General features: G+C 38.4%; 1 protein-coding gene across 3 annotated transcripts in view; it reads left to right on the forward strand.

The window, feature by feature from the left end:
* Positions 1-27,232, forward strand: part of sptb (spectrin, beta, erythrocytic) — a 114,375-nt gene that overhangs the window by 10,434 nt on the left and 76,709 nt on the right. The window contains exon 1 of one of the 3 annotated variants that reach the window (XM_057859089.1): positions 2,189-2,934. The exons of the other annotated variants lie outside the window; for them this stretch is intronic. Within the exon in view, the coding sequence (XP_057715072.1) occupies positions 2,289-2,934 (646 nt within the window). The 5' untranslated portion in view covers positions 2,189-2,288. Of the gene's footprint in view, positions 1-2,188; positions 2,935-27,232 lie in introns of those variants that run through there. 3 annotated transcript variants of the gene reach the window in all.

Below are 27,232 nucleotides of genomic sequence, written 5' to 3' on the forward strand. Positions count from 1 at the left end.
TAATTTTTCCCGATCATATACATTTTGGCAATGTTTTAAGAAAAAAATGAATAAAACTCGGACGAATATATACATTCAACATACAGTACATAAGTACTGTATTTGTTTATTATGACAATAAATCCTCAAGATGGCATTCACATTATTAACATTCTTTCTGTGAGAGGGATCCACGGATAGAAAATTAGAAAGACTTGTGACTTTGTATATTGTGACTAAATATTGCCATCTAGTGTATTTGTTGAGCTTTCAGTAAATGATACTGTAGCCATGCCCAATGCATGATGGGAAGTGGAACCATGACTGTGCGTAGGGCTATCAATTGCTATATCTTGTCTGCGTTGGGTAATAATATAAGGTGTTAAGAAATAGATCATTTGCTACCTTGCCTCCCTACATTGCTTCTCATGATATATCTAATCATAGGGAGAGGGATTGTGAGGCTTTAGCCAATTAAAAAAAGGCTCCAAAGGCCGCCAAAATTCACTCTACTCATTTTACACTGCCTTTTATCTCTCTATATAGGTAAAATGGCGCCATTACAGATTGAGCGCGACAATGCGTGGGTGGGTCGTGCAGCGCATGCATTAATTGCATTAACGATTTTAACGTGATACATTATTAAAAAAATTAATTACCGCCGTTATCGGTATAAATTTGATAACCCTACCTTAAGCCTAAACTAAAGACTCTGGATGAGTGTAACATATTATGTTTGTAACGTTAAATACAGTTAGAAAACGATTTAATAAAAAAAAATATATATATATTAGTGGTGGGACTCGATTAAAATTTTTAATCGAGTTAATTACAGGGTCTGTAATTAATTAATCGAAATTAATCGCATTCTAATTGAAAACCATATATTGACAAAACAAATCGTGTTCTCAATAAAAAAAGCCTTTTTGAGAATAGGCGGCATGGAAAATGAATGAATGAATGAATGAATGAATGAGCTTAACAACAAACTTATTACTATTAATATGTAATGTCATCAGCATACAATTGGTCAAAGTGCTCATACAGCTATTCAGGTTTAAAGTGTTTCAGGCACCCGGATTATTTATGTTCTTTGAAAACATTTTTCTTTAGATAGTTACTGTTTTTTAACTGTAAACATAACTACTTTTCAGTAGTTACAAGATAAAACTATGAGGCATAAAATATTGCCAAATATTTTCTTTCAAATATAGAAATGTAAACACTGATAATTAAACTGCAAGAAAATAACAAAGTGCAACACTTCAACATTAAGTTATTCAACAATCCATACCAATTGTTGTGACTTTTCGTTCAATCTCCCAGGACTCAACTACCGAAAAAAAAAACTGGTCTGCACAGTTTACTGTTTAGCGTCTGTTGTTGGCTTTTTGCACAGTCAGGACGAAACTTGTATTGTATGTGCGGTCACTCCGAGATAGTTAGAATTGCTCAAGAAAGTCCAGTGGTCCCGTGTCAAACCAACATACTCGACAGACTTCAATCGGTCTTCTTTGGTCTGCTTTTCGTCATCGAATAGCAGCTTGCACAAGCACCGGCCGAGGCAGCCCACCGGGTGCAACCGTGACCGCCAAGCCGACCGCGCCGGGACCCTCACCGCCGCCGCGCCCTGGTTAAAGGGCGGGCGGGAAGAGGGGGACGAGGAAGGCGCGCGACCGCGTCGGCAGCTTGCACAAAACAATGCTCTTGTCCATTGTCCCATCAGGATGCGTTTTATAGGGGAAAACTAGCCCCTAACTATCCAAATAAAATGTCGCCTCCCATCACTGCTGCTGTTAGCGTTTGTTTGTGTGCGTCAGATTTACCGGCGTACCAGAAACACATGAGTAGGAAGGTTCCGCATGCGGACAAATGGAACTGAAACAATTAATTGCGTTAAAATTTTTAACGCGTTAAAAGCTTTATAATTAATTAATCGAAATTAATGCGTAAAGTCCCAGCCTTAATATATATATATAAAAGGCATGGCCGATATTTTTTTGCCGATTCCGATATTTTGAAAATGACGTGATCGGACCCGATCTCTAGCTGCCACCCTTCCCATTCCATAGGATTGAAAGTCTACTGCTGTCAATTGCAGCAAATTAATTATTTATGGACCTCAGTGTGACATTACACATATTGAAAATTATGATTAAATGGGAGTAATAATTAGAGAAGTTAAATTGTAAGTACAAGGATATTACATAATATGCTTACCTTTAAGCCTGTATTTTATTACTGGCCTACTTGTGAATTGTACAGAATGGGAGTAGTTTCTTTGCATGTCAAAGCAGGGAAAAAGGTAGATGAGAGTTGAAGGCTGGCTGCGGTCTCAAGAGTGGCAGCATCATCGCATGAGTGGTGAAGATGAGGAGGAGGAGGGAGGAACACAGGGAGGGAGGAGTCGGCAGTCGGAAAAGAGGACAGAGAGTCAGGAGACGGAGGAGAGGCGAGACGTGGAATCGGCTCCAGCATTTGTCGGTGGCTTTGGGCGGGCGGGCGTCGGGGCGAAGATGAGTAGCCCGTGCCTGCTGCGGGCGGCCCCCACCGTCAGCCAGCACGGACTGCGCGACGTGAGGATCAGTCTGAAGGTCCAGGACACCAAAGAGGCTCGACGCCACCCGCCGGTTGAGAACGATGCCCCCGTGCGCAGCCGGAGCACCCCGCCGGCGCACCGGGCCCTCAGGAAGGCGCCCGGGGTCGGCCGGGCCAAGCGGCGGGAGCACCACCCGGAGAGGAACGGCACCATCTTCCCGCAGGTGCCGCTCAGCCTGCCGGGGCTGGTCCCCGTCCTTTCACCGACGCCCTCTTGTCACCCGTTGTCTCCCTCCTCATCCTCGTCATCTTCCTTGTCCGCCCCCCGCGGCGTGAAACGGGCGCGCTGGCTCAGCTCCAGCGCCTCCAATATTTACTTCAACTCCATCCTGGATGGACGCTTCAGGCAGTTGCAAGGTACCAATTGGGGTCACCTGCCCGCCCCCACTTGGGGGTCACTTTCCTTTGAATCTATTCGGCAGTGAGAGTAGTAGGGAGAAACAATTTAAATGTCTGAAAACAAAAAAATCTTCAGCACCGTCATACCGTACTTTTTTTTTTGCTGCTATTGATAGTGATTTGCGTCCGATCTATTTGGACTGGGAGGGGCTGGCTGTGAATAATTGCTGCCAGCCCTGCACTTTCAAAAATATTTCTACTCCATAGTTGTTCTTAAGTTGTCAGGAAATACAGTAAGTAGAGGAACAACGTTTTGTACATGATGACTCTACTCGAGTCTTTTGTACAAAACATGTTTTTCTTTTGTAAATAGATTATCACACAAGAAAATTTAAGTTCATCAAATTTTTGTTGTTGTTTGTACTAAGAGCTGGGAATATCAAGTACAGTTGTTTGTACAGTTTTTGTAATATGTACGTATTCCAGTAGATTTTTCTTCAACAAACATACTCAACTATTTAAACTAGGGTTGTTCCGATCATGTTTTTTTGCTCCCGATCGTTTTAGGTTGAGTATCTGCCGATCCCGATATTTCCAGATCCGACTGCTTTTTTTGTTTTTGCTCCCGATTCAATTCCAATCATTCCCGATAATTTTTCCCGATCATATACTGTACATTTTGGCAATGCATTAAGAAAAAAAATGAATAAAACTCGGACGAATTTATACATTCAACATATAGTACATAAGTACTGTATTTGTTTATTATGACAATAAATCATCAAGATGGCATTTACATTATTAACATTCTTTCTGTGAGAGGGATCCACGGATAGAAAGACTTGTAATTCTTAAAGGATAAATGTGACTTTGTATATTGTGACTAAATATTGCCATCTCGTGTATTTGTTGAGCTTTCAGTAAATGATACTGTAGGCATTTAACTTCTGCCCAAATGCATGATAGGAAGTGCAACCATGACTGTGCGTAGTGGTACCAATTGATATATCTTCTCTGCTTTGGAAAATTACATAGTGTGTTAAGAAAAAGATGAACTACTACCTTTTTCCCCACATTGCCCCACTCGATATTTCTAATTGTTGAGAGAGGGATTGTAAGGCTTTAGCCTATTGAAAAAAGGCTTCAAAGGCTGCCAGAATTCTCTCTACTCATTTTACGTTGCCTTTTAGCTCTATGTATACGTAAAATGGTGCCATTATAGATTCAACGCGACAATGCGTGAGTGGGTAGTGCAGTGCATGCGGTAAATATTTCAATGTTATTACCACCGTTAACGCGATAAATGTGATAGCCCTACTTGTAAGTCATTTTGTCTGTAACGTTAAATACAATTACAAAACGATTTAATTAAAAAATATATACATATACTGTCTATATTAAAAAAGGCATGTCCGATATTTTTTTGCCGATTCCGATACTTTGAAAATGACGTGATCATCCTGATCGATCGGGACAGCTTTAATTTAAACATTTTTAAAGATATGTAAAATTGACTCAAGTCAGAAAATACTTGAGTAGAAATACATGTAAACACATTTTTCTTTACTTTTTTTCAGGAAAATGCTCCTTAAATTTTTGTACTAAAAGTGAAAAATTAGGGACACGGGGCTAAGGGCTGATGTGTAGGGGGGCTATTTTCAAAACCTTAAAAATTCTAATATTTTCAAAACCAAAGCCGCTAGCGACCTAAAACCAAAACAGGCACCTCCCCTAGGCATATATGAGTCTCCATGAGCAGCGAAATAACAAAATTCAAAGTCGTTCCCTAATAAAATCCCGATTGTTTTTTTAATGCAAGTATAACAAAACTTAAAATGGCTATAAAATTCTCAAACTTTACGCTAGATGCATAAAACCCACCAAATGCAGAGATAATTACCTATACAGGTATTTTCAGGCTCAATAGCAATATTTAACATGTATAACTTTTTGCCCAAAATAGCGACTTAATTTTTTTTAGTGCAAGTTTTTAACAGCTACTAAATCATTCCATTTTCACATCAGAAACTTAATACTTGAGGAAAGCATGCAAAATCTTCTTAATTTTACTCAACAAAAGCAAAATTTGCATTTTTCTAGAAACAACTTATTTAGGTTTATCTGGCCCTCGTCGTTTTTAGATTGAACTGTTACATAAAACACGTAAAAGGTGAATTTTGTGTTGTATGGACACAGAAATGTCTAAATTACTACTTTTATGCCAAAAAATGGGCAGTTGGCCAAAAATTACCTGAGCATTTGAACGTAAACTTGCGCTACTATGTATGGATACAAGATGTCGGCCATCACAAAACAAAGAAAATTTGAAAAGTTGAAAATTCTTGCAAGTAAATGCGAACATCACCGGAATTTCTATAGATATGAACACAGTACAGTCTAGATTCTTGGTGAAAGCAAGAAACAGAGCAGTTATCATTCATTTTACGTAAATATTTCAAGCCAAAATTACGTTATTGAGTAATCCAATGTGGCGGCAGCTGTTACAAAACAAAAGAGCTTTTTAAGTTGAAAGTGAATGCATGGGGCTCTTTTATATAATAATTACCTTGAATCCTCGACCAAATTTCTCTTGACAGTCCTGTATCCACCTAAGTTTATTACAGTAAAATCCAACTCCGCTCTGCCTAGGTCGGCCCCCAACGTGAAGGCATGGCGCAATGTTTGCGGGAGTTACCTTGTCAACTGATAGTGAAGTCTATAAATATATGTCCTTAGAAGATTTTTGCAATTTTTTAGAGTAAAGGGGTTAAATTAAATGCTTATTTCTACACAAGCTTATGTACTTGGACTTAACTGTAAGTACTTTTGCCACCTCCGGTATTAGGTTGTAATTTATTTATCCGAAGGCTGCTGTGGCTTTGCCCCACTTGTTCAGTGACTTCAATAATTCATAACGGCAACTTCTAAAAAGGTTTGGGATGTTTTTTTACCCCCCTCCCCACTTCCAAAGCCATAATTAACGTTTTAGCTTATTTGGCTTTTCTTATTTGGGCACTTTTGGGAATAATGCCCTTATGGGCAAGTGAATTTTTGGAAATTTAAAAAAAAAAAGTTTTAACTCTCGGCATCCACATATAATATGAACATCACAGTTTACGTCAAGTAGGCCAGACTATTATTTTTTTGGTATACAACATGATCCAAAATGTAATGTCCACATATATGAACGCCAGGTCTCAGTTATTAAAAAAATAAAAAAATAAACTAAAATAAATAAACAAAATACAACAAAATCATACAAGTTGATTAAAAAAATTAGTTGATGAATAATAAATAAATAGCATCAACAACATATATTAAATTTAAAAAAAAAAAAGAACAAGCATTTTAAATAAAGAGAATAACTGCAGTTTTATCTTTTTATTAAACTACAGGTAGTCCCTGGATTATGACGTACTCAATTTTGACTTTTGTCAAATTTTGTCTTCTCCAGTCTTTTTTTTTTTTTTTTTTTAATTAAGTCGCGCAAACAGTACTTTAGTACAGACGTGTTCTGTCCTCACTGAATGTGAAGTTGTTCAGCTTTACAGACAGCCAGGGCTGTCAACGGACTTGCAGGGGCCCGGAGACAAGAGACCATTATAGGGCCGCCCACCAGCGTGTCACGACAACATACGCAGTACTTTTAACGCTTGGCAAGCAATGACAGTGTAAATTTTCTAATTATTTAATTTGAGATGGACAGTTAAATTTAACAGCCCGTAATGTGATGTATTTAATTTGAGATGGACAGTTAAATTTAACAGACCGTAATGTGATGTGACACAATATAAACAATTTCCATCTATTGTCCCATGCAGGCCACAGTACAATACAACTGAGAGTGCTATTCCTGCCTGCTTGGCAAAAAAAAACAAAACAGTATAACTAAACATCCTGTGCCTGCCCCCTCCATCCCTGGGGTTATCAAGCCCTCAAACAGTGACGCGCCTAGATGTTTTGACAGCAAAGTCATTTATAACATCAGTGAAATCCAGTTTTTGAGCAAGCTCAGGCTCAATGGCTAGGTTGTTAAGCCTGCCCTGTGATATGGTGGAGCGTAGGTAGTTTTTTATTATTTTTATTTTACTGAAGGCTCGCTCTCCTCCAGCTACAGTCACTGGCAAAGACAAGCAAATGCGTCGCCTTACCAAAGTCTGTTCAGCCTCGCGCACTTGCTCCCCACAGACTAACATATATCCCTGATCTCCCATCACCTGTTCTCTCCTCGGCTCAACTCAAGCAGCATGTCTTGTCATAACGGAGCTCAATAGGCAACAAGCGGCCGGTGACAGACTGGAATCGGGCTTTGTTCACGGTGATCGCGAATGTAAGCGTTCAGTGTTAGCGGCGGTTGTTCACCTGCCGACATCACTTTACACAGCCAACTCTCGCCCTAATTCTCTGGCTTCTTGTCCCCCTTTTAAAAACAATCATTTTTTCTCGTTCACCTCTATGATCTTCATCTTTCTTTTTTCTTTTCTTTTCTGCGGGGTCAAACCCTTCTCTGCTAAGACAGAAGGGGGGGGGGGGGGCGCTGTGCAAAAAAGGCAACAAAAAAAAAAAATTGAAATATTTAATATGTTAAAGTTTTTAAGTATATATCGAGTAGAATATATAATCAGACAAGGATTTAAATAAAAAAGAAATATGTGAATGTAAAGTGAAATAAAATAAGGGTCATTCACCAAAATACCCGTTTGCCCCCCCCGACGGGTGCGCAGACAGCAAACAAGGCAATCATCAAGAAACGGCAAGCAGCTGGTATGTGGACCCATATGCAGGGAAAGGAGGCGAGGCAGATTGACGGTGCAAAATGATTTAATTATGGCAAGCGAAAAACAAAGTACCAACAAATAATGACAAGATTCCCAAAAACACAGCGGCAAACAAAACTCAGGTTACTAACAAAAGGCTGGGTATCAAAACTTACTGAGGGGAACACGAGGGCTTGGAGAGACACGAGAATGCTGACCAGAATGTGGACATGGACGTAGACAGACTTTGACAATGACGCAACAAGGAGTGACAAGAAACTGGGTGCTTATATACACACACACGCAGACAAGGGGTAACGAGACTGCGAGGAACAGCTGGGTAACACAGTAGGATGCAGATTGCAGGATACACTAGGAGAAGGCGCAACAGGTGAAATCAATGGGCAATCACAGAGACAAGTCACACTAGAAGAAACCCAACACAAAACCTAACAGCGATTGTGCTTTTTGAAGCTTCTGACTTCCTTCACCTTTGACAATTTGTAAAGCTGTAACACACTTGTACACTTATGTTCAAAACGACACGTATTTTAACAATAAAACACTTGACACAAAACAATTGGTGTTCAAACGTCCATCTAGTCTGATCAATATATAAATTTAGTAGATTAAATTAGCCTAATTAGCCTAACAAAGACCCAGTATCTTAAATGCTATGATTGCTAGCGTATTTCCAATTGTAGTAGAAATTGCTCACACAAAAGTTCATAAACTAGCTAACATAATTACAAATGCATACACGAACATATATTAGCTGAAACAACTTACAGCCTTTTGTGGAATAAACTAGAGCACAGATGTCCTTTATCCATGTCACACGAGTCTGCTCGTCAGTCATACACTCAAGCCAGACACAATGCTGCCACCAGAGGGCAGTGTATCCATCATTAAACAAAATACAATACTTTTACCCTTTTTTATAGTTATTTTGTAGGGGTACTTCCGAATTACGCGGGAATCGAAGGATAGAAAGACTTGTGTTTCTTAAAAGAGTTAGTTAAATAATGAGTTAAAATAATTTGATATTGAAACCCCTCTTGATGTTTTCGTTTTTGTACAATTTATAAAATTAGTTTAACTAGTAGGTCGCCATATTTGTTAACGTCGAAGGGCGGTGACGTCACATGGTTACGCTGCCGGGCTTCCAGAGTATGACGCTAGCGACATAAACATGTCGTCTTTTCAGACCTTTCAATTTGAACCTGAGAGGAACATTAATGAGCATAACAGCACTGTTGATATTTCACAAAACAAGCAGCAAACACAAAATGAAAAGGAAAGACGGGACGAGACGATAGTAGGGAAAAAAATACCGGCGAATTTGACACCCAAAGTACTACTGTGCCTTAAGAAAATACTTAAACGTAGTAACATCAAATAAGGGTGGTTTAAATATGCTATGTGACTAATGTGGTCAACAGATCAACAATCTGCTTTAAAGCTACAACAATACAATGTTTAAAATTATGACAGGGAAACACATGCAATATGTATTTTGAGGCAACAAAACGGTAATAAAAGACTCAATAAAAAAACAAAAAGTATGTACCGTACTTGCCCCTTTTAACCAATGAGCGCATGTGTTGAAAGAATTGCAGTAACCCGCTAGTATTCGTCGAACGACAGTGACAATCTACAGTCCCTGAAAAAAGTCTTGTCACTTGTCCATTTTGTAGAAACAATTGCTAATAACCTGACGTTTAATAATTCACTTGGTTTCAGAAATGGCTCATATGAAAGCTAAGACCCTCCCAAATGATGTTGAATGTACAAAAATATATTTGTTTCACTAAAAAAAGATTGATAATTTAATGAAGACATAAAGGTCAAATTTTGGCAAGACAAAAGTTTTGTCGCCTGCAGAAAGTAGTGTGAAAAATGAACAAAAAATGTACTTCAAATACAAAAATATGTTACATAACATAAGCGAATTAAGTCGTGGTGCTGTGAGATCCAAATTTAATATTTTGTATGACTTCCATGGGCTTGAAGGACTGCATCCATGCGGTTCGGCAAGGGTTCATACAATTTATCAATGATGTCATCAAGAACATTAAAGAAAGCACTCTTGTATGCCTCCCAGAGTTAATCAACATGCACACCCCCATACTGGATGTAACCCCAGACCATGATTTTGCCACCAACAAACTTCACTGTTTTGTGGCAAAAGGTGGATTTTTCCATTGAATTACACCACAGTCGCCGCAAATATTGCAGGAGACCTACTGGAGCCTGCATGGATCTGAGATTCACTCAGAAAACAATGAAGTTTGGTGGTGGCAAAATCATAGTCTGGGGTTACATCCAGTATGGGGGTGTGCGAGAGATCTGCAGGGTGGAAGGCAACATAAATAGTCTGAAATATCAACATATCTTAGCTGCCTCTTACATTCCTAACCATAAAAAGGGACAAATTCTGCAGCAGGATGCATCCATCGCATACTTCAATCTCTACCTCAAAGTTCCTCAAGGCAAAGAAGATCAAGATCCTCCAGGACTGGCCAGCCCAGTCACCAGACATGAACAGGATGAAAGATGAAGCATGGAAGACGAAACCAAGAATGTTGATGAAGTCTGGGAGGCATGCAAGACTGCTTTCTTTGATGTTCCTGATGACTTCATCAATAAATTGTATGAATCCTTGCCGAACCGCATGGATGCAGTCCTTCAAGCCCATGAAAGTCGTACAAAATATTAAAATTTGGATCTCACAGCACCACTACTTAATTCGCTTATGTTATGTAACATATTTTTGTATTTGAAGTACATTTTTTGTTCAATTTTCACACTACTTTCTGTAGGCGACAAAACTTTTGTTTTGCCAAAATTTGACCTTTATCTCTTCATTAAATGATAAATCTTTTTTCAGTGAAGCAAATATATTTTTGTACATTCAACATCATTTGGGAGGGTCTTAGCTTTCATATGAGCCATTTCTGAAACCAATTAAATAATTAAAAGTCAAGTTATTAGCAATTGTTTCTCCAAAATGGATAAGCGACAAGACTTTTGTCAGGGACTGTATGTCATAACCCCGAGCATCCATTGCACGCTTAAAACATGGCACCCTCCATAGGTCCAAAAATGTACTAAATATTGTCGATTTTTAAATCAATGGCAATATTTGATGTGTTTCTAATAACATATCTTAGTAAGAGTCTTAAGTCCGAAGTTCCCTTTAAAAATTAAATAATATAAAAAGAATAGTTGATGTAGTTTCACTTTTTTTTTTTTTTTTTTATTTAAAAAATCGTAACCGAAAATAACTTTCCAGATGTTAGAAAATAAATAAGAATATTTGCTTTTAACTCAATGCTATACATTGACATAGACGTCCAATTAATTTAAAATTAGAGGACTGGATGTGAATGCTCATTTTTTACTTTTAACATTTTTTGGCTGTTTTTGCAATGCTTATGATGGACCTGCTAACAAAAAGCTCAAACACAACTTGCAGCTGCAAATCTTGAAATGACAGTTGCTGAGGTGACAGTTTACTCATTGAGAAAATATCCTAAAAATGGTTCTTCGGTAATGTTTTACTTTGGACCAAACTGCACAATGTGGTGTGATGGTTTAGTCCAGACAAGACTAAAACATACAGTGGGGCAAATAAGTATTTAGTCAACCACCAATTGTGCAAGTTCTCCTACTTGAAAAGATTAGAGAGGCCTGTAATTGTCAACATGGGTAAACCCCAACCATAAGAGACAGAATGTGGAAAAAAAACAGAAAATCACATTGTTTGATTTTTAAAGAATTTCTTTGCAAATCGTGGTGGAAAATAAGTATTTGGTCAATACCAAAAGTTCATCTCAATACTTTGTTATGTACCCTTTTGTTTTCCGAAATTTCCAGGTTCGCGGTGAATCAGTAACAGGCACACTTTTGCTCAATAGACGATGTTTATTGATTAGAAAATGCAGAATAAATGAGATTTATTGATCACAATCCCAAAAAAGCAAGCAAACAGATATCAAAAACAAGCAAACAAATGGTAACGTGATGCTAGTTTTGAGTTTGTCAATCTCAGAATCCCCGCGTTACGTTACAGCACAACTAGTTGTCCTTTAGAAATGAAAATTGCTTACCGTGACAAACGAGTGGGAAGCCAACAACACTCCAGTAAAGCGGCAAAAGGACAAAGCCAGGCGATCCGTACGTGACCCGCTGGCGGACTTCACGGGTCGCCCGGAAATGTCCGGTTTTGTAAGGACGCACCTCTCGGAGGTGGAGAGGCCAACTTCCGCCCCCGAGCGGCGCGGCCCCGTCCAATCACAAACATTTAAGCTACTTTTGGTTCAGCCCCCTTGAAAAAGGGCTTTTCACATGGGACAAATGAGCTGTGCTGCAACAGATGCCAACAAATGGTAAATATTATGGGTGCAAGACAAGTTATATCTATGTGACCCAGGCGTGTAGTAAAACAATACTATGGTGCAAAACAAGTTATCTACGGGAACAAGGTGAAAAACAATAGAAGTTGTTACAATCTATGTCACAGAAGCAATCATACATCACAAAAGCATAATGTAATATTTTCCCACATCACCTTTGTTGGCAATAACGGAGGCCAAACGTTTTCTGTAACTCTTCACTCTTTGCTTGGTGTAAAGAAATCAACTGTGGAAGCAATATTAGAAAATGGAAGAGGTTTACCCACGCTGACAATTGCAGGCCTCTCTAATATTTTCAAGTGGGAGAACTTGCGCAATTAGTGGTTGACTAAATACTTATTTGCCCCACTGTATTTAAGATTTGGGTTATAGTTATGAGACAGTTCTGGACTTCACCATTTGTGAGAGTAGGGGTTGGCTAGGGTGACAAGCAATCAACGGATGGCGCTACAAAGTCAAGTGAGAATCACTGAGTTTGGGGAAAACAAGGTAACGGGTCGGCGTACGTATATTACAGCCGAGTACAAGCTGGTACAGGCGAGTACAGGGAAAATCCATCAGCATAAATAAGTCATGTGGCCTTTCAGTGGCGCACATAGGGAAGGACTGAAAGCCTTGTCAAACATACCGCTCTTTGGTCAGTCTTAGACTGATACTGCACAAAAAAAATGTTGATGATTAATTAGTTCAGATGGGTTGCACGTCATATCACCGTCAACAGTGGCTTATGTGTTACAAGTTGTCAAAATGTTTTTTTTTTCATTTAATTTTAGGGGTTTTTGGTGCCGTGTGTTTGTTATACAGTGTTTGAACTTTTTTTCCGAAATATCAGCAACCTTTTAAAGATATAGTTTTCAAGCATGTTTTCCCCGTCTAAATGGATTGGACGTCTAGCGCCATCGGTCGCTGTGAAAGATGAGCCTTCTCAGCCATCCTCTCAGTTTAAATGAATTGGACATCTATCTTTGAGTTCAATATGATGAAATAAAGCAGCTTTATTCATTTAAATTGTATTCATTTTGGTTTTATTAGCGTCTTATTAATGTATACATTTATACTAGGGCTGTCAAACGATTAAAATTTTTAATCGAGTTAATTACAGCTTAAAAATTAATTAATCGTAATTAATCGCAATTCAAACCATTTATAAAATATGCCATATTTTTCTGTAAATTATATATATATTCTGTAAAATAAATTGTTGGAATGTTAAAGATAAGACACAAGACGGATATATACATTCAACATACGGTACATAAGGACTGTAGTGGGCATTTCACTCTACTGTCATTTAAATCTGTCTATGCTGTCCTCACTCTGAAGCGTCTACTTTTTCCAAAGCTAGACAGCTAGTGAACGACACCATAATAATCAGACTTCTTTCTTTTTCATTTGATTTATTAATAAAATGGCCTCAAACCATTGTCCTCTTTAGACTGTCGTAAAACTACAAAAAAAAAAGTACACAAGCATTGCATTAGCAACAACGTTAGCTTAGCACGCTATACAGGTTCACAAAACATAAACAAAAAGCGTCTCATACAAAAAATATAACATTTCGCTTACTAACATAATATGTGCATTATTTACAACAACCATACTTACGGAAAAATCTTGTCCAAGGATCATATAAGCACAACATTATAACGTAGGCGTCAGCCCGAGACGTCGTGCAGCCATATTGAACTGGCAAGACAACAATAAACCATGTCGCAAAGCGACCACAAGAGTTCGCTGTTAGACAGCACAAAAAGCCTTGCTGTAAAACTTACCAAAAGGCAGAATACTGTCTGAGCGGGACATGTGCGTTAATTGCGTCAAATATTTTAACGTGATTAATTTAAAAAATTAATTACCGCGCGTTAACGCGATAATTTTGACAGCCCTAATTTATACATAAATATAGTATGGGGAAAAATATTAATAATGGAAAAAAAAAGTTATCAAATTCAATATATACTGTATATAATTATAATTGACTCCTGAGTCATGTAGTGCTACACTTGTACGATACCAAATGTTGATATTGTTAAGTGCGAAGTGAGTGCAGGTACTCTAATGGGCCAGTCTTAATAAAGATGTTATGAAATGGTGACAATGTCAAAAAATTAGAACATTCATGTATATTTACATGTACAGTGGGGCAAATAAGTATTTAGTCACATTGTTTGATTTTTAAAGAATTTATTTGCAAATCATGGTGGAAAATAAGTATTTGGTCAATACCAAAAGTTCATCTCAATACTTTGTTATGTACCCTTTGTTGGCAATAACGGAGGCCAAACGTTTTCTGTAACTCTTCACAAGCTTTTCACACACTGTTGCTGGTATTGTGGCCCATTCCTCCATGCAGATCTCCTCTAGAGCAGTGATGTTTTGGGGCTATCGCTGGGCAACACGGACTTTCAACTCCCTCCGCAGATTTTCTATAGGGTTGAGACCTGGAGACTGGCTTGGCCACTCCAGGACCTTGAAATGGTTCTTACATAGCCACTCCTTTGTTGCCCTGGCTGTGTGTTTGGGATCATTGTCATGCTGAAAGACCCAACCACGTCTCATCTTCAATGCCCTTGCTGATGGAAGAAGATTTTCACTCAAAATCCCTCGATACATGGCCCCATTCATTCTTTCCTTTACACAGATCAGTCGTCCTGGTCCCTTTGCAGAAAAACAGCCACAAAGCATGATGTTTCCACCCCCATGCTTCACAGTGGGTATGGTGCAATTCAGTACTCTTTTTCCTCAACCAAGAGAACCTGTGTTTCTACCAAAAAGTTCTATTTTTGTTTCATCTGACTATAACACATTCTCCCAGTCCTCTTCTGGATCATCCAAATGCTCTCTAGCGAACCGTAGACGGGCCTGGACGTGTACTTTCTTCAGCAGGGGGACACATCTGGCAGTGCAGGATTTGAGTCCCTGGCGGCGCATTGTGTTACTGATAGTAGCCTTTGTTGCTGTGGTCCCAGCTCTCAGTAGGTGATTCACTAGGTCCCCCCGTGTGGTTCTGGGATTGTTGCTCCCCGTTTTTGTTATCATTTTGACGCCACGGAGTGAGGAGGGAATTGAAAGTCTGTGTTGCTCAACGACAGCCCCAAAACATCACTGCTTTAGAGGAGATCTGCATGGAGGAATGGGCCAAAATACCAGCAACAGTGTGTGAAAAGCTTGTGACGGGTTACAGAAAACGTTTTGCCTCCGTTATTGCCAACAAAGGGTACATAACAAAGTATTGAGATGAACTTTTGGTATAGACCAAATACTTATTTTCCACCATGATTTGCAAATAAATTCTATAAAAATCAAACAATGTGATTTTCAGGTTTTTTTCCCACATTCTCTCTCTCATGGTTGAGGTTTACCCATGTTGACAATTACAGGCCTCTCTAATATTTTCAAGTGGGAGAACTTGCACAATTAGTGGCTGACTAAATACATATTTGCCCTACTGTAGATAAAGAACTTAGGACTCAAATAGCTACTTATTACCATTTCATAGTTATTCCACCAAAAACAATGCAGTTCTGGTTGTGACATCACAACCAGAATTGGTGATCATGTCTAGCTTTCTAGTACTGCGCTAGCTATTACATGTTGACAGAATGACAGAACAGTCACATAGCAACAAGAGAATAGCCCTTAAATACCTGCAACATGAAGCAATTATCAGAGAATCCCAAAATTTGAAAAATAAGGTCCTAGTGAGACCTTTTTTTTTTTAAATTTGTAAAAAGAAAAGTCAAAATGAATATGTTTAATAAGCACTCTAATATCTATAACCCTTGCTAAATCCTATTTAATTTTCTCATGGAACCTGCAGATGCATGCGTTGACTTGCATCCATCGTTTTTTTTGTTTGTTTGTTTTTTTTAAAAAAGAAATGTCAAAATTCTTCAAAATTCATAAGTTTCAAAATCATGAAATTTTAGGTGTATCAAATGTGATACGTTCGGCAGTAAAAGGATAGAAAGCCTATAGCATGCTTGCAAACGGCAAAAATCTGCAGCTCATTGTGGGTGTGACATCATCTTCTGTTTGGAGATTTTTTGGGGGCTAAGGCACCTGAGAAAGGTTCCATTATTTAGCCTTTTCTGTCTTTTTTTTTTTTTTTTGATTGATTGATTGATTGAAAAGTGTCCGTAAAATGGTTTATCATTTTATCAAAGAACAAAACAAATTTAAATGATTAATTAATTAGTGTCCAAAATATGGTTTATCATTGAAAAAAAAAAAAGACTTAAACTGCAACTTTTTGGGTGGTTTGTCATATATTGTTATATATGCAAGATTAAAATCTAGATCTTCAATCACTTAGTTTATAGACTCCCCCACCCCTGTCCCCCTCTTTCCCTGGTCAACAGGTGCCCACATGGTGTCAACCGGAAATACATCTAGCTGACGATAGCACCAACATATTAGTAGTTAGTGTAGACGTTCAATGTATTTCTTGTTGTTGTTTGTGTTTCTTTCTTCTCATGTCTTTGTTTTCTTCTGTTTCCCCATAACCCCTTCCTGTTCGCTGCTTTGTCCTAATAAACGAGGTATGTTGAATGATCACAATGGTAGTATGTCAGACTCTGAATGTGAAACATTAAAACTGTTCAGACCATCCGGGCACTTACACTTCCATTCTCCGTGCCAAACAGCTGAACAGGACAGGTTTAAAAAAAAAAAAAAGAAAGAAAATAAAATCTGGAAGAAATACCACCCGATGACTTGAATAGCTCTGCTTGGGAAGACTTTGGTTGACTCACAATGACAACATTATATTCATATAATAACGTTTAATTCAGGCTAAGGGGGTTCATCTATGAATTATGGAGATTGCTGTGTACAGTTGTGGTCAAAAGTTTACATACACTTGTGAAGAACATAATGTCATAGCTCTCTTGAGTTTCCAGTTATTTCTACAACTCTGATTTTTCTCTGATAGAGTGATTGGAACAGATACTTCTTTGTCACAAAAAACATTGATGACGTTTGGTTCTTTTATGACTTTATTATGGGTGAACAGAAAAAAGTGATCAAATCTTCTTGGTCAAAAATATACATACAGCAGCGCTAATATTTGGTAACATGTCCCTTGGCCATTTTCACTTCAATTAGGCGCTTTTGGTAGCCATCCACAAGCTTCTGGCAAGCTTCTGGTTGAATCTTTGACCACTCCTCTTGACAGAATTGGTGCAGTTCAGTTAAATTTGATGGCTTTCTGACATGGACTTGTTTCTTCAGCATTGTCCACAAGTTCTCAATGGGGTTTAAGTCAGAACTTTGGGAAGGCCATTCGAAAACCTTCATTCTAGCCTGATTTAGCCATTCCATTACCGCTTTTGATGTGTGCTTGGGGTCATTGTCCTGTTGGAACACCCAACTGCGCCCAAGACCCAATCTTCGGGCTGATGACGTTAGGTTATCTTGAAGAATTTGAAGGTATTCCTCCTTCTTCATTATCCCATTTACTCTCTGTAAAGCGCCAGTTCCATTGGAAGCAAAACAGCCCCACAGCATAATACTACCACCACCGTGCTTGACGGTAGGCATGGTGTACTTGGGGTTAAAGGCCTCACCTTTTCTCCTTCAAACATATTGCTGGGCATTGTGGCCAAACAGCTCGATTTTTGTTTCGTCTGACCACAGAACTTTCCTCCAGAAGGTCTTATCTTTGTCCATGTGATCAGCAGCAAACTTCAGTCGAGCCTTAAAGAGCATATGACACGAGAAAAAAAAGTCTTAAATGGCATTATTATGTGAATTAGAATCATATTTTGAGTCGATTCGACTATATACAACAATTTAGAAAAGCACAGATGACGAGAAATTAGTCTTTTAATCTGCCGGTTAGCCACGCCTACCATTATAGGGCTTTAGCGTCCCCAACAGGTGGATGACGTCAGCGGTAGACTGGGCTCATCGGTTTTACTATTCAGCCCATTGAGGGGGAATTATTCAGAACGAGGAAAACGCGACAAAGAGAGCCGCAAAATGTCATTGTTTCAGTCTCTCTACTCCAATATTTTTACAGGATATTCTTTTTATCCAAGTATTTTTCCCCAATAGCTATATAAATGGCTTGAGAAGGACCAGTCAGCCCATCGAGGGGGAACTATTCACAACGAGGAAAACGCGACGAAGAGCGCGGCAAAATGTCATTGTTTCTGTCTCTTTACTTCAATATTTTTACAGGATATTCTTTTTATCCAAGTATTTTCCCCAATAGCTATATAAATGGCTTGAGAAGGATCAGTCAGCCCGTCGAGGGGGAACTATTCACAACGAGGAAAACGCGACGAAGAGAGCGGCAAAATGTCATTGTTTTTGTCTCTTTACTTCAATATTTTTACAGGATATTCTTTTTATCCAAGTATTTTCCCCAATTGCTAAATAAATGGCATGTTCATGACAAATAACAGTATTGTGCTGAATGGAATATGAAATAATAAAAATGCATTTATTCAGGACGACATGGCAAAATTACTCCATAATGGTCAAAAATGTCGACTTCACCTTTACTGTCGCACCTCCCGAACGATATTTTATGGCACCTAAATCGGACATATGTCATTTCCCTTCCCCGGCTTCGGAGAATGTAAACAAACCAGAAGCCGTGACAGCTAGCCGACATGCTAACCCAAACCGAGTGATGTTTTAAAGTCTTCGAAGTGGAAAATCACACATAACTATCCTGGATTATTTGACATGACGACCCGGTTGTCAATTGTCTTAGTGGATCGGCAAACCGCCCGGCGGAGAAGAATTTACAGTTCGTTCCCCGGAGGAGGGTGGCTGGATTTGTTGTGCAGCTAACGTGGTGCTGCTAATGACCATTAGGAGAGCTTTTTACATGCCTATCAATGATCAAACGTAAGTAGTCCTTCATTTAAAGCAGTGCTTCTCAATTATTTTCTGTTACGCCCCCCCAAGGAAGACGTAAATGTTTCGCGCCCCCCCAACTCTCTGCCGCCACTGTAAATAGTATCATTCGTCTATATTACTATTATAAGTACGCCTCAGCCTAACATTGTGTACTTTTTTTTCTATTAAAGAAAAAAATGTAACATAGATCAACTTATAATAAAGTATAACTTTTTTAACATTGTGTTGCTTGTAACAGAAAAGACTTAACGCGCATCAATTTGCCTGAAGTTAAAAAAAAAAAAAAGTCACATCCAAACTGTAAAAATACACTCAAGGTACATTTTTGACCATTTGATACTGAAAAATAAAATGTAATAAAATCAGTAAATAATAACAAATTCTAATTGATTAGAAACATTTACTCTTCAGGACAACATGCCAAAAAATTTGACCGAAAAAAAACAAAACTGAATAGAAGGGGGGGGGGGGGGGGGGGGGAGTCTTTGGACAGAAGGAAAGTTTTTATTTTCGCTGATTCACCACAGTGCTCACTGGTTTACTGATATAACACTGACAAAGCGGGACGATTGTGACAATTGGCAATATTCGGCACATTTTCGCTGAAAAACAATCAAGCAGCTTATCAATGAGATTGAGGTCTAATGTCTTTAAGTGGCGTCTTAACTGATTTGGCTTCTCCGCTATAATCATTTTTAGACTCAGTAAACAGTGGTCTTTCCTCATTTCCCACTATATTAAAAGTCAAAGGCAAACGGCCCGAAAAAAGCGCATTCTCGGCGGCCGAGGGAGAACCGTAGGTGAGGGCGGTGGTCGTGACGATCCCAAGCCGAAAACGGCACTTCTCTGCCGGACACGTGAGAACCGAAGAAGACAGTGGGTCGCTGCGTGAGTCCAGCTCTGCATGAGTCTCTTCCGTGTGCTCTTGCTTACTTCAAAAATACTGCACGCACTTTGAAAATGAGAGCGCCACTGCCACCCACGGAGTGGATGTGCAAGTACACTTTATTCTAGTACGGCAAAAAAAAAAAAAAAAAAAAGCATGTTCCCCGAGGTCACTCGCGCCCCCCCTGGCATCGCTCTGCGCCCCCCTGGGGGGGCGCGCCCCACCATTTGAGAAGTACTGATTTAAAGGAAGTTTGTAGTGTTTACTTTGTAATCGCTGTATTCGTTTTTGACATAATACAAAACAAGATGTTTACTCACTTCCTCATAAGTCCAATGGTCCCACAGTAAATATCCACGGTGAATGGGAACCTTTTGAAACTCCAAAAAGGCGCATACGCCTCTCCCTCGTACAGAATGATTTTTCTGCAGCCGTTTGGCTGGCGTGATGCGAAAAATAAACGTATTAATCCGCAAAATCAGCTGAATCCTTCGTCCTCATACACAACAGTACACTGTAGCGTGAAGAGGACGTCTTCTACCGTACACGTCACAGCGCCCTCCTCCTCAATGCAAGACCGAAGCCGGAAGTCACTCATTTTCATGGCGCGGGATTCAAAAAACTAAATAAAAATAGCGATCGCTTCCACACACATCCAAGCGGCCCATATCATTCAGGGGCATAAAATACCGCGTGTATTATGAAATAAACATGCTTTTTCGTGTCACAGGCACTTTAAGGTGCCGCTTTTGGAGCAAGGGCTTCCTTCTTGCACGGCAGCCTCTCAGTCCATGGAGATGCAAAACACGCTTGACTGTGGACACTGACACCTGTGTTCCAGCAGCTTCTAATTCTTGGCAGATCTGCTTTTTGGTGATTCTCGGTTGAATCTACACCCTCCTGACCAATTTTCTCTCAGCAGCAGGTGATAGCTTGCGTTTTCTTCCTCATCGTGGCAGTGACAAAACAGTGCCATGCACTTTATACTTACAAACAATTGTTTGCACTGTTGCTCTTGGGACCTGCAGCTACTTTGAAATGGCTCCAAGTGACTTTCCTGACTTGTTCAAGTCAATGATTGTTCAAGTCAATAATCACTCACAAGAAATTGCTAATTCGTGTTGCTGTATGTATATTTTTGACCCAGCAGATTTCATCACTTTTTCTGTTAACCCATAATAAAGTCATAAAAGAACCAAACTTCATGAATGTTTTTTGTGACAAAGAAGTATCTGTTCCAATCACTCTATCGGAGAAAAATCAGAGTTGTAGAAATAACCGGAAACTCAAGAGAGTCATGACATTATGTTCTTCACAAGTGTATGTAAACTTTTGACCACAACTGTATAAAAAGGATCCAGGAAGCCATGTCTCTACACATTTGCTGCTTTTATGAAGCAAAAAAATAAAGTTTACGTGTTCAAAAAAAACAAAACAAAAAAAAATCGCACATTTTGCGATGGATTTATTGCGCATGCGCACATCGCAATGTCACAATGATATAATGTGCAAGCCTATTTTAAAGTCACTTGCTGTAGTATTTTATAGCACCTTTAAAATGCTCGTGTCTGGGTAAAATTCTAATTGATGCCAATCACAGGGTTCATACTGGTCCTTGAAACCCTTGAAAAAGCTTGGATTTTACTGTTACTGCATTTTCAAGGTTTGAAAATTATTAGGGAAAAAAGTGTGTTAAAGCAAAGTATTAAGTATAAGTGTAAGACTAAGTATAAAGTATTTTCATAACATTCGTGATAATATGTCGACTGAAAACTAGTTGATTAACACCTCTTTTATATCTTGAGTGGGTCTGTATCGCTTTCACCGTCACTAATTAACTTTGATGAGGGTGGCAGGAACACTGCCACAGAAAAAAACTACAGGACATAAAGAATAAACATTGGCCCGGCTTTCACTCTCTGCCGTGACCCCCCCCCCCCCCCCCCCCCAACCGAATTTGGGGGATTAGCCAAACTAAGCCACACGGTTGCAAACCGTCATATGCATAGGCGGATCTACTATTCAGGCGAAGTAGGCGATCGCCCTAGGCCCCCAACCAGTAGGGGGCCCCCAACCAGCTGCCCTTGCCCCAACGAGCAAGAGCTTGGGCCACCGGAGCCAGCAGCACCCCCAACTATTCGTCATGTATAATTATGCCAGCATACCAAACAAACAAATAAAACAAAAAAGAAAGCCCTTTGAATGCTTCATTTATATTATTTCTCCGCCACACACACGCACTACAATGGACTGTTCCTCAACGCTTAGCTTCATTTAGCACCGTTTAGCTTCGCTTAGCGCCGTTTAGCATCGCTTAGCTCCGCTAAGCTGTTCGTTAGCTTCACTTAGCTCTCCCGCTTTTTTCACGCCACTAAGCTCGCTATTTTTACAGATCATATGCTACTTTGCAGTTGAGAACAGGCCGCTAATGCCTCTTTTAACTTTCTTCTTCTTCACACCGAACATAAACTACACGACAGCACACCCTGTGGCGAAACAATGCAGTACAGTTCCAATCAGTCATACAGTAACACTCAACAGCTGGATGACAGCATTTGCTAACGAAAAAAAATTAAATCTATTAGTGACACCACAAGCAATGACGAAGAATTTTTTTTTTTTATGGAATGTAAAGCTTTCGGTTAGCGGTTTAGCGAACATTCCCCCGGTGAACATTTCAAAATAAAAGCACGTCATTTTCGTCATATAAATAACGATTTCTGGAGTTAATCCCACATAAATCAGAATTAATATTATAATATGTTGGGTGAATACTACAGAATACAGATTCTACACTAAGGATAGCTTTCAAATGACACTCTTTATGACAAATATGATTGGCAATGAATAATTATTATACTACTTTTAGATATAGTAGTATACTACAATAATAATGCTAGAATTTTTTGCACAATTAGTGGTTGACTAAATACTTATTTGCCCCACTGTATAAACGCACCAAGCTTCGTGACATTTGCCATAAATGGTTTACATTTCGAAGTCGGTTGCAATGGACTGTGAGGAGGAAGTTGGAAAAAAAGCTAAATAACAAACAAAATGACAAAAGGACATGGACCTTGACTTGAAGAGACAACGGCGCATACCATGAAGACACAATAAGTAGACTTGACTAAATAAATAATGCCTTCTCGTTGCACGCGCGGCAATTAGACCGTGAAACTGTCACGCCGATTAAAACATGCAAATAAGTCACAGTGGCTGCCATATTTGCCGTATGGACGCTGCGAAGGGACAGCTCGGGTGCTTAAGTATGCATGTGTTCAAGAAAGAAAGCTGTTTTGTTTTCTTTTTTAATAAAGTTTTAGCGGCATTGATGATCATAGACATCTAATCATGTGGCTTTTTTTTTTTAGCCTTCTGTTGTGAATTGAATTAATTTGTCACTAGTAGACGTCCAATCTGTTTGAACTGGGAGGGTTGTCAACCAATTAACGATTCCTGTTAGTGGCAGCCAATTAGTTAACATGGAAAAAATTTTATTTTTCCCCTTTTTTAAGTAAAACTGTTCAGGGAAAAAAAGGGAAAGAGTAAGAATGAAGCTGTAATGTCGATTTTAAAAAGTCTCAATAATATTAGGAAAATAATTTATTTGAAGAAGTTTAAATCTTGTTTTAGGAGTAAGAAGTAATAAACATAGTAACAAATTACAAATCAGGTCCCATTTTTCTGTAAAAAAGTCATCAATTTATAAGACTAAAGTTTTCTAAGAATATTGATGAGATGTTACAAGAAAAAAAATCATCGGGAATTAGTTATTTAAAATATAAAACATCTCAATGTTACTCCAATTTTCATCAATTTTAGGAGTATAATGGCCCGAATATAAGACAGCCCTGATTATAAGACGACCCCCTCCTTTTTAAGACTAAGTTTGAAAAGTTTGAACACCAAATTAATTTTTATACAGAAAATAATTACAATACATCTGAAACAAATGATTATAACAATATATTTGAGAGAAAAAGCATGTTATTTTGCCTCATTCAAATCTTAATATCTGAACATTTAAATATGTAAACTAAAGTGCAATCACATTCGTTAATGAATGGCTTCTGGCTTTTGAAATGTAAATAAACCAATCTATTGTGATAAAACAACAAAATTGCAATAACTGCATTAACCATCAAAGTGAAGTCTAACTTTAGTCTTGCAAGAAATCTGAATAAGGAAAAACATTGCAATAACATTATGCAAACTAGTTAAACTTGAGAGTAGCTGAGATTTGTCATGACAGAACATCGCTTCAATGATATCTGGCGCCATCCAGCATCGTGAATGTGTATAACGTCTCGACCGCGAATATAAAACGATGCCCACTTTTTCAGTCTTATTTCAGTGCAAAAAACACCATCTTATATTCGGGCCAATACGGTAAGTTTTTTGAGTGAAAAAAAATGCTGTTTTTTGCGAACACAGTCACCATTTTATTAGCAGTGTAAATCAGAAATTTCATGACAGTATGGTATCGATTGTATGGACACTGATAAAATATTTGCCGATATTACAAAATATGCCACAATTCATTTATTACAATTTTAATAGTTACATGTTAAGTAAAGTAATAAGAATACAAAGCAATGTTGACGTTTTCGACAATTTTGTTTCAGTTGAAAAACATTTTGTTGAACATAGCGACATATCAAAAAGATGTTTTGCGTTTCTGTCAATTTAACTGGATTTTTGCTTAGCCATCCAGACGGATGGAATATACATTTTAATATGACAATAAAACAAGGTAGGGACGATATGAAAGCATAACCTGCATATACACATTTTGCTGGGGACGGGAGATTAATAATACCAAACAGATTGGGCGAACGGGGATCAGGGCTACTTTTCTCACGAATATGAACCTAATTAATTGATAGGCTAAAGGCTAAATGATCAATGCAAAATAAATCTAACTTTCATGCGTATTGGTTCAGGTGATACAATTGAAACCTTTGTTTTCAAAATCTACTAAAGAAACATTTTGAAAAAAATCCAGGAAAAAAAGTCTGAATTTTATTAACAAATTTAAATTGCAAAATTTGGACATAAATTATATTAACATATGTGATTACAAAGTTGTTAATAATTTCTTAATTATCCAGGGGTGCAAAAAAATAAATTTGTTTTAAGACCACTCAACATTGTCTGTATAAATAAATATAACTGAAAAAACCTCTTAGTCAGGGAATAACAAAAATAAATAAAAATGGAGCCTTCCCTCAGGTTAAACACTACTGCTTATGTCCACAAGCACAGCCAAACTCAACAAAAATGAAAGCTCCTTTGGGCTGCTTTAAGACCACATAAATAAAATGAAAATTAGGGAGAATGGGGTGAACCTCGGTTTACTACATTTCTCATAGTTTAATTAACGTTAACAGTAGAAAACACATACATGAGGACACTTCTCTCTAAACAGCTTCCTACTTGAGTTTTGCAGGTCAGCAAGTTCGTACAGTTTCATGTTGTGCTAACTAACTCTGATGCAGGTCGGACTTTCCGTAGCAAAATTAGTGGTGTGTTCCCCAATCCCACAGCATGAACATCTTTGTACAATACTTTCAGTGGCTGCTGCTGCCAAAAAAAAAACTTAATATACTTGTAATATTTACAACATTTGTCATATTCCGCCTATTCGAAATGGGCGGAGGAGGCGGCATTTTGTCTACAGTCCCTGACAAAAGTCTTGTCGCTTATCCATTTTGGAGACACAATTGCTAATAACCTGACTTTTAATTATTCAATTGGTTGCGGAAATGGCTAATATAAAAGTTAAGATGTTGAATGTACAAAAATATATTTTTCACTGAAAAAGATTTGTCATTTAAAGAAGACATAAAGGTCAAATTTTGGCAAGACAAAAGTTTTGTCGCCTACAGAAAGTAGTGTGAAAATTGAACTAAAAATGTACTTCAAATTAGGGCTGTCAAAATTATCACGTTAACGGGCGGTAATTAATTTTTTAAATTAATCACGTTAAAATATTTGACGCAATTAACGCACATGCCCCGCTCAAACAGATTAAAATGACAGCAGAGTGAAATGTCCACTTGTTAATTGTGTTTTTTGGAGTTTTGTCACCCTCTGCTGGCGCTTGGGTGCGACTGATTTTATAGGCTTCAGCACCCATGAGCCATGAACCATTGTGTAATTATTGACATCAACAATGGCGGGCTACTAGTTTATTTTTTGATTGAAAATTTTACAAATTTTATTAAAATGAAAACATTAAGAGGGGTTTTAATGTAAAATTTCCATAACTTGTACCAACATTTATCTTTTAAGAACTACAAGTCTTTCTATCCATGGATCGCTTTAACAGAATGTTAATAATGTTAATACCATCTTGTTGATTTATTGTCATAATAAACAAATACAGTACATATGTACCGTATGTTGAATGTATGTATCCATCTTGTGTCTCATCTTTCCATTCCAATAATAATTTACAGAAAAATATGGCATATTTATAGATGGTTTGAATTGCGATTAATTACGATTAATTAATTTTTAAGCTGTAATTAACTCGATTAAAAATGTTAATAGTTTGACAGCCCTACTTCAAATACAAAAATATGTTACATAACATGAGCAAATTAAGTAGTGGTGCTGTGAGATCCAACTTGGGTTTCGTCTTCCATGCTTCCTCTTTCATCCTGTTCATGTCTGGTGACTGGGCTGGCCAGTCCTGGAGGATCTTGATCTTATTTGCCTTGAGGAACTTGATTGAAGTATGCGATGGAGCACCATCCTGCATCAGAATTTGTCCCTTTTTATGGTTATTAATGTAAGAGGCAGCTAAGACTTGTTGATATTTCAGACTATTTATCGCTCAGGGTGCAGACAATTTAAAAACCGTGTGGCATATGCCAAGGCCTACAACCTGTCAAAAAGATGGACGCTGGAAAAGTGGCAAAAGGTGGATTTTTCAGATGAATATACCATTGAATTACACCACAGTCGCCACAAATATTGCAGGAGACCTACTGGAGCCCGCATGGATCCGAGATTCACTCAGAAAACAGTGAAGTTTGGCGGTGGCAAAATCATGGTCTGGAGTTACATCCAGTACAGGGTGTGCGAGAGTTCTGCAGGGTGGAAGGCAACATAAATAGTCTGAAATATCAACAAATCTTAGCTTCCTCGTACATTCCTAACCATAAAAAGGGACAAGTTCTGCAGCAGGACGGTGCTCCATCGCAAACGTCAATCTCTACCTCAAAGTTTCTCAAGGCAAAGAAGATCAAGATCCTCAAGGACTGACCAGCCCAGTCACCAGACATGAACAGGATGAAAGAGGAAGCATGGAAGACAAAACCCAAGAATGTTGATGAACTCTGGGAGGCATGCAAGACTGCTTTCTTTGATGT

This window comes from Corythoichthys intestinalis, chromosome 15, assembly GCF_030265065.1.
Source record: "Corythoichthys intestinalis isolate RoL2023-P3 chromosome 15, ASM3026506v1, whole genome shotgun sequence".
Lineage (NCBI taxonomy): Eukaryota > Metazoa > Chordata > Actinopteri > Syngnathiformes > Syngnathidae > Corythoichthys > Corythoichthys intestinalis.